The sequence below is a fragment of the Helianthus annuus genome, chromosome 1 (genome assembly GCF_002127325.2).
Source record: "Helianthus annuus cultivar XRQ/B chromosome 1, HanXRQr2.0-SUNRISE, whole genome shotgun sequence".
Lineage (NCBI taxonomy): Eukaryota > Viridiplantae > Streptophyta > Magnoliopsida > Asterales > Asteraceae > Helianthus > Helianthus annuus.
Genome location: NC_035433.2, coordinates 123357776 through 123369366, shown reverse-complemented (window position 1 = coordinate 123369366; position 11591 = coordinate 123357776). Strand labels below are relative to the sequence as shown.

Sequence of the window (11591 nt, the reverse complement as noted above, 5' to 3'; positions counted from 1 at the left end):
TGCCGATCAGATCCAGGTGTTGATCCAAAACATAATCGTGTCTCCAATACCCACCGAACCCGTTATCACCTGAGCCAAATTAATGTTTTTCCTAGCTAAATGGACATTAATATTAATAATTTGCTTCCACGTACCCGCTAAAGATAACTTCCTCGGAACAAAGTCCAAAGACAGCGACCCACTGTGGATCGCCCACACAACTTTTCTCCAAAGCGCATCTTGTTCGTTTTGAACCGCCACCACCATTTAGCGTTAATTTGGCTAGGTGTTGAACTTGCTTAGGAATTTTTTTTTTGGTCCCATGACTTTCCGCCACCGGAACTTTTGGTCAAACTCCGCCACTGCCCACAACGGATTCCGACATTCTTACCACTGGAGCACTATCGTGTGACGGGTTTGTTGTAAACATATTCAGGTCATAGACGAGTCAGCACGTTAATGACACGATTTAAATTGTTTCTAAGCAAGTTCAACACCTAACACGTCTAAGTAATCATGCTAAATGTGTTAAGATGTTGACATGACATGTTTAAACTTGTTTATTAAAACGACATAGTTTTTTAGTTTTATTTAAGTTTCAGTGAACAGTTCGTGAATCGTTCGGCAGGAAGTTTGTTTATGTTCGTTCGTTTAATAAATGAACAAATACGAACAAGAAATTTCGTTCGATAAGTTAAACAAACGAACATGAAAAGAGGCTACGTTCGTTCATTTATGTTTGTAAAAGTTCGGTAATGTGTTCATTTATGTTTGCTTTTTTATGTTTATTTGTGTTCGTTCATTAAAAGGTTTTTTTCTATGTTATAACTTTATTTTATTGGTTTTAGTATTTAAAAAATACGAAACCACAGTTATAATATACGCCTCTGCCAAAATCTATCATTTGACCCTTTCAATTTCAGTTTGTGTTAAAGTTGACAAACTTCTTAACTCTTTTGTGTCAGTTATGTTTATTATAGTGATGTTAGCTATGTTCAGATAGTTATGTTAGTTAATTATTTATTCAATTTTTAAATTATTCGTAATCTTTGTGATGAAAAATGCAGCTTTTATGTTAAAATGTATATACAATGTTTGTTTGTCTTCGTTTGCGTATTTTAAAATGTATATATGATGTTTGTTTTTCTTCGTTTGCGTTCGTTAAGTGTTCATTTCCTTAATGAACGAACACAAACAAAAAATCTCCTTCAGTAAGCGTTTCTGAACCGTTCATAAACATATTAATTTTTTAATGAACGAACACGAATAAGGCCTTGTTCGTGTTCCTTCGATTCTTTTACATCCCTAGTTCCAACGCAAACCAGTTTGAGCCTTTCTAAAAAAACTGGTAGAAAAACCGGTATAAACGCTAAATCCGGTTTTGCTCCTAATCGGTTTGGGTGAGTTTGTGTTTTCAACCGCCACCGGTGCTTAACCCGATTGGAGGCCAAACTAAAAGAAACCAGGGTGGTTTATAAACCGAACGGATTCGGGCCCAAACCAGGCTCTAGTCACGGTTAGATCATATATGGGTTGGTAACTAACACGTGAATCACCCTTTCGCATTATATAAAAAGACGTGGCCCATTCAACATAAAACAAAAATAATAATAATAAAAATAATTCTTCCTGGCGATCATCGTTTCGTCAGGTGTGTATGATCGAATCATCTTCATCGCTATTATCAAGCGCTAGCAGCAGTATCTGATCATCATCAACAAGTAATGTTCATTCTTCTCTCTGTCTAACTACTCGTTACAGATCTAAATTTAATCACTTGTATGATTTAGCCCTAAAATATATCTGATCTAACCCTAAGGATCAAAATTCATACCAATTCGTCATTGATTTGATTTTAATTAATTGAATTTCGGATCTAGCATGATACGATTTGAAGTTTTTTACATTTGCTCGCCCTAATTGCCACGAATCGGCAATGTAGATCTTAGTAATTTCGAATTTTGTGTGCCTAATTTTGTTCAATATGACGTCATCGGAGGAATTTAGGTTAAATCTAGATCTTGTTGTATAACGAACTCTTGTTTAGCATATTTTTTTTACAGATTTAGTTATTATTTTTGTTAGTTTGATGAATTGTTCCGTTGTGGTTTAAATCTATAGAGGCTTGATAACCTAAGTAAATGCTAGTTGAAAGAGAAATAAGCAATTGTAGCCTTTTGGAGGATGGGATCTGAGTTTAATCTTAATTGTTGTTAATTTAGTTGAAAATTTGAACTAATTTTGTTCTAATTTGAAACATTTTAGTAATATTTCCTCCAACTTGTCAATAATGTTTAAGTCTTTGAAGTAAGCATGGATGTGGTATACCGTGCGCCCCGTTTGCGGTATGCGCATATAATGTATATATGTGTGGGCGCTCGGGGGCTAAAATGAAAGTACACTAATTTTAGCGTTGTTTTACTAATTTCGTGAAAATAACTTTAAAAGAGGGGGATGGTTAATCATGCATCATGTGGTGGCGTTGATAGCCGAAAGACAAGGGAGTACATGCACTAATCGGCCTTTGTCTTAATTGCTGTTGAGTGTTATGTGCCTTATGTCCAAGGCTTGATGCAAAACTACTATCGAGCCGGGGGTCTCACTGGAAGCAGCCTCTCTATTCCTACGGGGTAGAGGTAAGGCTGTCTACATCTTACCCTCCTCAGACCCTACCTTAGCTTTGCTATTGGTGGGATTTACTAAGCATGATGATGATGATGATCTGTGTATTGTCAAAGTTTTGGTCATGTGGTGTTTGTTAAGTGAGGATGTTTTTCAACAATTGGGCCTTGATATGATCAATGGGTTGGTTTGTCACAGGCAAGGGTGATGATCTTAAAATGTTTTATAAGTTTAAATATTGGATGTGTTCATGTGGGTGATATCAGATCTGATCTTCTATCTTGTTATTACTTTGTCGGGTGTAAGTGAAAGTGACCTAGGGTGATGAACTAGTCCAAAGTTTCTAATGTTGGACTTGTAGCACCAGATGGTCTATGACAGTGATTATCAAACTATGTTATATATAGTTCTTATTCTTTTTTGATCGAAGCCACCCCAACCTTTTTAGACATCCTGGTGTGTTAGACGATCTATGGCAGTGATTATCAAGCCATCTTAATACACCCTTGACCCTTCATCGCAATGTATATTTCTTATCTTAGCAATGAAATGTAAATTTAAATATTACATGTTATTGTTTAATTTATTAGGTTAAGAGCACTTTTACCATTTTATAGTTTTCTGACATAAATTTTGCCTGACTTGGTATAAAACGAAAAGAAAAAAATACATAGTCGGGCAGTTTGGCGATCTGTAAAATTGTTTTCATACATGGGTGTCTTAATGAAAAAAAAAATGAATATATGGGTGGCCTCTAGATATATCATCCCAGATTCCAAATGGTAAAATACAGTTACCTATAACACATGAATCATAGTTATATATCATATAATAGATGTTGGAAGCTGTATTATTTTCTTAACTTGTCTTTTTTGGCTGTTTATATTCACAGATTTACGTATATTCAACAAGATGTCTGGCCAGGGCCAGCGTTTGAATGTGGTCCCCACCGTTACCGTTCTTGCAGTCATCAAGGCTCGTCTTATCGGCGCAACCAGAGGCCACGCTCTTCTAAAGAAAAAAAGTGATGCTTTAACCGTTCAATTTCGAGCCATTCTAAAAAAAATCGTCGCAACAAAAGAATCAATGGGAAACATCATGAAATCATCTTCATTTGCCTTAACCGAAGCAAAATACGTAGCCGGTGACAACATTAAATACACCGTCATCGAAAACGTCAAAACTGCATCTTTGAAAGTCCGGTCCCGTACCGAAAACGTTGCAGGTGTAAAACTGCCGAAGTTCGAGTACTTCACTGAAGCCGAGACCAAAAACGAGTTGACCGGGTTAGCAAGAGGCGGTCAACAGGTCCAAGGGTGTAAAACTGCTTACGTGAAAGCAATCGAGGTTCTTGTGGAGCTTGCGTCGCTTCAAACATCGTTCTTGACCCTTGATGAAGCAATCAAGACCACTAACCGCAGGGTCAACGCTCTAGAAAGCGTGGTCAAACCGAGGTTAGAAAACACCATAAGCTATATCCGAGGTGAGCTCGATGAACTGGAGAGAGAAGATTTCTTTAGGTTGAAGAAGATTCAAGCTTTCAAGAAACGAGAGATTGAAAAACAGATGAAAGAATCTAAAAAGTTTGCTGAAGAACAAGCTGCCGAGAATCTTTCGTTACAAAGAGGAATCTCCGTGAATGCTGCGAGTAACATGCTTTCTGCTGCTAAGAAAGATGAAGACATCATCTTTTGAAGTGGAGGTTAGTTTTTAATTATATGCGACATATATACGTGCTATCTATATATGTCTGCTGAAAGAAGTTTATTTTGGTTAGATGAACCGTATCTACTTTTTCAATAAAAGCTTCGTGTGTGCAGCTATCGTTATATTTGGGTGCCGTTTTATTTTTTTAAATTTGGATTCCAGGAACTCGTTCTTTTGTTTATTTGTATCATGTTATTCATTGGGCGTTGAAGTACTCTTTAAGTTATAAATCATAAATCTTAATCGTGCTGTTGTTTTCTTTGTGGCATTTTCGGTGGTGCATCTATGTTACAAAAAGATTAAATTACATTGATGGTCACCATGGTCATGGTTGCAAAAATGTCTAGGCGCTCCTTAGTCGGTCAACTGGGGAGTTACAGTACTTGAACATGTTAAATTATAAAGAAATTAGTTATCGGGAAATTGTGTATATGTCAAATATCATAAGCTTACTAATATTTATAACAAAATACGTGAATATCATCAATATAAATAAAAAATACAAGTTCAAATAGAAAGTATTTCAAACTTTGATATTCATTCGTTGAAAATGCTATTAATTCTTTAATATGATATGCATAGGAGTTAGGGGGGGGGGGGGGAGGGGGCCGTGCGTTATACCATCACGGAAACAATGTTCAACGCGTTATTTCCCACCGCCACCATAAACATCAACGCGTGATACATTAACGAAAACACGTTTCCGTGATTTTTTCAACGCCGTGATGATATTATTTTGTGAGGGTAGTTGTTGGTTGGGGGGAAATTGTTGGGTGTGGTGGTGAGTGATGACCACCCCCACTAAAAAAGGTTGTGAGTGATGGAAAAATGGTTGATGACATGGCGGAACTTGATTGGTGCTTGTGAGTGATAGAATTCTATCACTAGTGACCACCCCCCCTCCCCTTATGTTTTATTTTTTTTTTAAGTCAAACTCGGTCTGAGTTAACCTACTAGTTCTGATTCTGGCTATGGTTGACCGCAGTTGATCAATTCCGAGTAATTACGTGGGGTTGAAGAACGCCACCTCGGCAACCAACCTTGTAGCGATTACTCAGGAAGTACTTGGCCTCTGAGACCTTGTTTTACAACATTGATTGACTGTGGTAAGACCATATGGCAGTATATGTCCTCACTATTTGCTGAGTCGTAACACCTTTGGTATATGTTAAATCTAGGTGAAATGACCGCGTCTTTATTCCAAAAACCCTGAACCTGAATACCCCTGGTTTCTTCATCAGCCCCACCATGGCTGTTCGCAGCCTTTCAAGAACTTTTGTTTACAAAATATCTTGCAGGTTTCATTATTCCATTGAGGTTTGTTTCTGAAAAGGCTTGCAATTTCTTCGAATTTGTGATCAGGAGAAATTATTAAAAGTGTTGGTTAACTCGGTTAAGCGCGATTGACATTATGGGTTTTGATTTTCTGTAACAATTGAATACCTCAAGAATTTGGTTTTCTGAAGTCATAATTCTTAGTATATCTTAATAATCAAGGGAACTATAAGGGGCTGTTTGGCAACTTCTGAATGGTTAAGTGCTGAATCAGTAAGATGTCAGAACCATTAAGTGTTGAACCAGCAAGAGGTCTGTCTGAACCATTAAGAGCTAGTATAACCGTTCAGAGGCAAATGTCTAACGAATTCAGATTAGAGGTCTTAATCATTTAGACTTTGTATAGTAGTGTTTAACCATTCAGAGGAAAATGTCTGAACTATTCAGACATCTGCTTGTGAAACAAACAGTCTAAACCATTAAGTGCTGAATTCTTACTGAACCATTAAGAGCCTCATTAAGAGGTAAACAAACAACCCCTAAGCATGGCCGGCCCTGGGGGTGGGCGGGGAGGATCACTGGCCAGGGCCCGATATTTCGAGGGACACATTTTTTTATGAAAAAAACCTGATATGTATATGTAAAATATTTTTTTTAATCAGGTACATCCATACAAACACCAACATAGGCCCTCATACAAAACTATTCTTATGGTTTAGATTAGTTGTTAACCCCTTTGGCATTAGGTTTAGACCTTTAGTGAGCCAAATACTCAATTTCGTTAAGGCCTAAGGGCACATTTTTTCGAGCTCGAACAGGGTACACGATTCTTAGGGCCGACCCTGCCCCTAAGTTAACAATTCTATAAATTAAATGTTAATAGTTAACAAATAAATTGATACTATCATTGATAGGGCCCTGGATCAAATAACGGGTACAAATAAATTGATACTATCATTGATAGGGCCCTGGATCAAATAACGGGTTTCTAACTTGAAGTGGAGCTGGGCCTGGATTGGTGGGTTTCGTATCAAATGGTCACTTGGTTCGGGTCAGACCGAAATAGGTATTAGTCAAAGCAGACCGTTTTAGATGATGTAATAACTGTGTCGGAACATACAATAAAGCTAAAATGATGATCACCAACTCACCTATGCTCCATAGAAACAATCTGTTGGCTTGAATTAATACAAACATCATCTATCCTCTGGAGAGTTACCCATTGTGAATTATGGCACCATTTAGTCATTCACCATGTGTTTTGTTTAAAACCTGAACCTAACCTAATCCAAACCATATACCCATGAAAATTAGTGACACCATAATTGTTAACAGGAGTTCCAGAATTTAAAAAAAAAAACCCTATATCGTCCAACCCTACCATCGTCCCACACTCCCACCACCACACCTGCCGTCGCACCACCACCCCGCCGTCGGACCACAGCAAAGTCTTACAGGGATGGTGGGTTAGATGCAGTGCGTTTACAATCCCAAAATTTATATCGAATGGAAAATGCTATATTGCTTTATATTGAATGTGTAAGAATAATATTCAACTTCCTAATTTCATTAATTGACAAAGGATATATATAATACAAGAGAATCCAACTCAATCTCCTACAATTATGGAGATAATGATTTACATATAATTTACATATATATCGTATATGCTATTACACCCCCGCAGTTGAGACGTCGGGAGGGCCGATGTTGAGACTGGTACGAAAATCATCAAACAAAACTCGTGGAAGACCCTTCGTGAAGATATCGGCAATCTGATGACGCGACGGAACATGTAAGACTCGAATGCTGCCACGTTGCACTTGCTCGCGAACGAAGTGGATGTCAAGCTCAATGTGTTTAGTCCGTTGATGCTGAACATGATTGCCAGAGAGATAAACAGCACTGACATTATCACAGTAGACTAAAGTGGCAGTAGAAAGAGGATGATGAAGCTCGAGAAGAAGATTACGCAACCAACAAATATCAGCAACCACATTTGCAACAGCTCGATATTCGGCCTCAGCACTGGAACGAGAAATTGTCGGTTGACGTTTAGAAGACCATGAAATGAGATTTTCGCCCAAGTAAACACAATAACCTGAAGTCGAACGACGCGTGTCCGGGCATCCAGCCCAATCAGCATCAGTATAAGCCACCAGACGTAAATCAGGAACGGGTCCTAGATGAAGACCATAAGCCGATGTGCCTTGAAGATAGCGTATGATGCGCTTCAGTGCATTCCAGTGATCAATCGTAGGAGCATGCATATGCATGCAGATTTGCTGAACCGCATAAGATATGTCTGGTCTAGTAAAAGTGAGATACTGAAGGGCACCGGCAAGACTACGGTAGGTAGTCGGGTCTTCGTATAACGGGCCAGAAGCAGCAGATAACTTTGACTGTGTGTCAACTGGAGTAGCCACCGATTTGCACGAGTCCATAGATGCCCGATGAATTATATCATTAACATACGCCTGTTGAGATAAAAACATATGATCACCTGTCCTTGTCACCTGAATACCCAAGAAATACGAAAGTGATCCCAAATCCTTCATCGCAAATTCACCTGACAAGATGTGTAACAGTCGTGTACGAAGTGCCTCAGACGACGTGGTAAGAATGATATCGTCCACATATATAAGAAGATAAGCAATGTCAGCACCATGGTGATAAATAAATAGCGAATTGTCTGACTTGCTTTGACGAAATCCCTGTAAAGTAACAAAATCGGTGAACCGTTGGTACCATGCGCGAGGAGCCTGTTTGAGACCATACAATGACTTCCTGAGTAGACAAACATGATCAGGGAAGTCTCTGTGCCGAAAACCCATGGGCTGATGCATATAAACGGTTTCCTCTAAGTTCCCATGTAAGAACGCATTAGTGACATCCAACTGGTGAACGGGCCAGGACTTGGACAATGCAAGAGAAAGAACCAACCGAATGGTGGACGGTTTTACAACCGGACTAAACGTCTCACCACAATCTATACCTGTCTGCTGCTTACGACCATCACAAACCAATATGGCCTTGTAACGCTCCAAACTACCATCAGACCTGTATTTATGCTTAAACAACCACAAGCTGCGTATAATATTCATGTCAGGTGTCCTAGGTTAAAGCTCCCAGGTCTTATTTTTAATAAGAGCACTAAACTCATTGGACATGGCATTGAACCATTCTGGAGAGGCCAAGGCAGCCTGTGGGGTTTTTGGAAGGGGGATAACCGCGGATGCGGTGAGGTTGAAGATTTGTTTGTGACTATGCCACTCATGGATCGAGTGTGTATAGTACGGCCGGATGGAACGTGAATGGTCGGTGAAGGTGAGGGTGGTGGGGCAAGGGAATCGGGTTGGTTTGGAAGAACGGGATCAGGATAGTGGGCTGAATCGGGCTGGGCTGAAGGGCTAGGGGCAGCAGGTTGAGCTGAGAGATGTGAGGCTGTAGGTTGGGCCGGGAGAGAGGAAGAAGGAGCAGTGTGGGCTGGTGAAGGGCTTGGGCCAGTAGAGGGTACGGGCTGGGAAGGGAGAGTGGAAGAGGGGGCGGTATGGGCTGGTAAGGGAGTGTGAGATTGATCGGCGGGTAGTGGGCCGGGGTGTTGGGGGTTTTGTGGGCCGAGAGGAGTGGAGACAGGGGAGTTAGGAGGGATAGGAAGTTGGGTATGGGGCTGCGATCGTTGGGCCTTTTGTAAGTAGTCCCAGACGAGTGGATTTATGGTTGGGTTTAGAAAGTCATAAGAAGGGGGTTTAGTGGGTGATTGTATGGTGTAAGGGAAAATTGACTCTTCAAAATGGACATGTCTTGAGACGATTAGTTGGTGGGAGGTAAGGTCAAGACACTTATAGCCCCGATGGTTTGACGGGTAGCCAAGGAAAACGCACGGGTGGGAACGGTAGTCAAGCTTATGGATGGTGGTGGATGGTGTAAGAGGGTAACAAAGGCACCCAAAAACACGAAGGTGGTCGTATTCGGGAATGCAATTATAAAGTAAGGTGGTAGGTGATTTGAAGTGGTGAAGTTTGCTCAGTAAAATGTTAAGGAGATAAGTGACAGTTTCAAGAGCATGATGCCACATATTAGCGGGTAAAGAGGCTTGAGCAAGGAGAGTTCGGATCATGTTGTTGATAGTGCGGATTTTGCGTTCCGCCTTGCCATTTTGAGAGGACGTGTATGGGCAAGAAAAACAAAATTGCATTCCGTTTTGGTTACAAAAGTTGTAAAAATTTTGTTTAGCATATTCTTTGCCATTATCACATTGAAATTGCTTGATTTTACGTTCAAATTGAGTGTGAATCAGATTATGGAAGGTACTAAAGGTATGGAAAACTTGCGATTTGGTTGATATGGGATAAGTCCATAAAAAATTGGTGAAATCATCCAAAAAGAGGATGTAATATTTATGACCACCCGTACTAAGTACGGGTGATGTCCAGAGGTCACTGTGAATAATGTCAAAAGCAGAATGAGTATTATTAATAGAATCGTAAAATGGCAATTTAACACTTTTACCAAAAACACAAGATTGACAAAGAGTGTTATTAAATTTCCCAAAATCAACAACAGATGAAAGTTTCAAAGACTGTAACAAATGTTTGCCAGGATGACCCAAACGTTGATGCCAGCGATCTTGAGGAACAGCAACAAAAGCAGATGGTTGGGTAGAAGGAAGGGGGAGTGGCTCAGTCAGTGGATAAAGATCGCCCGTGCTATTGCATCGTAGGATAGGAGCCCGTGTTTTGAGATCGTTCACAAGAAAACCAAATGGGTCAAATTCAACAGAAACAAGGTTATCAGTGGTAAGGCGACGGACAGAGATAAGATTTTTGATTAGGTTGGGGGCAAATAAGACATTATTAAGTTTAAGTGGAGGGTAGGGGGTGGTAGGACTTGGTTGCCTTGAGCCAAAACAGGGATAGTTATGCCATTACCAACAATTATGTTTTAATTGGTGCACGTATTAAAAGTAGACGGGGAGTATATACCTTGCTCATTGGCAGAGTGAGATGTAGCTCCTGTGTCCATTACCCCCGGGTCGGATTGATTAAGTGCCAGTGAGTAAAGCGCCTGCTCGATGTCAGTGGGCGAGTAAGTTGTCTGATGAGCTTGATCTGGCCGCGGGCCTAGTATGCCTTGAGATGAGGATGGAGCCGGCTTCAAAGGGTATGGGCAGGGGGGTTGGGCCGAGGTGTTGTGATTGAGGAGACCAGCCCATTGCGCAGCCGTCAAGTTGCTGGGAAAGACAATGTACGGATGAGACGTTCCTAATTTCATTAATTGACAAAGGATATATATAATACAAGAGAATCCAGCTCAATCTCCTGCAATTATGGAGATAATGATTTACATATAATTTACATATATATCGTATATGCTATTAGAATGGAAAATGTTGCATTACTTTATAATATGTTTAGGAATGGAATTAAAATATCAATACATAACAGAAAAGATTGCAAATTAAATTTTTTTTTATAATTTGTTTTGCAATATTTAAGTTTATTTTTGCAATTTTTAACAAATATTTTGCAAGTATCTAATCCATCTTGACATTTATCAGCCATGTCAACATATTAAAAAAACACAATTAAATATCATGTAGGATAAATTACCTATTTAGATAAAAGATTTAGAATTTAAACATCTAAGTGATCTTTATTAACCTAATTGGAACAAAAAAAAATATGAATGACCTGATTAGAATACTCCTAAAATACGATTAGTATTTAACAAAGTTATCCCAATTTGAAACCAACGTGAGCCAAAAGGCGAATGAAAAACAAAATCCTTTGGTTGAAAAATCAAAACAAAAACCATTACAGAGAAAATTGATAATCGCTTCTACAATTGCCTATTTCACTATCTGACAATAATCTTAACTAAATAAATGGCTTAAGCGTGACTTGCGAAAGCGAGTTTTCTAACGTATGTCTACCGAAACCGATCGAAGCTTCTGATTTACAATTTACATTGGTGGTGCTTGAGAAAAAACCCAAACCTAAGAAGAA

At 39.3% G+C, this 11591-nt stretch overlaps 1 protein-coding gene across 1 annotated transcript; it reads left to right on the top strand.

Annotated features, from left to right (window-relative positions):
• Nucleotides 1-1538: 1538 nt before the first annotated feature.
• Nucleotides 1539-4567, top strand: LOC110874230 (V-type proton ATPase subunit D). The gene is made up of 2 exons (XM_022123046.2): nucleotides 1539-1700; nucleotides 3494-4567. The coding sequence occupies exon 2, from the start codon at nucleotides 3514-3516 to the stop codon at nucleotides 4294-4296; it is 783 nt and encodes a 260-aa protein (XP_021978738.1). The 5' UTR covers nucleotides 1539-1700; nucleotides 3494-3513; the 3' UTR covers nucleotides 4297-4567.
• The last annotated feature ends 7024 nt before the right edge of the window (nucleotides 4568-11591 follow it).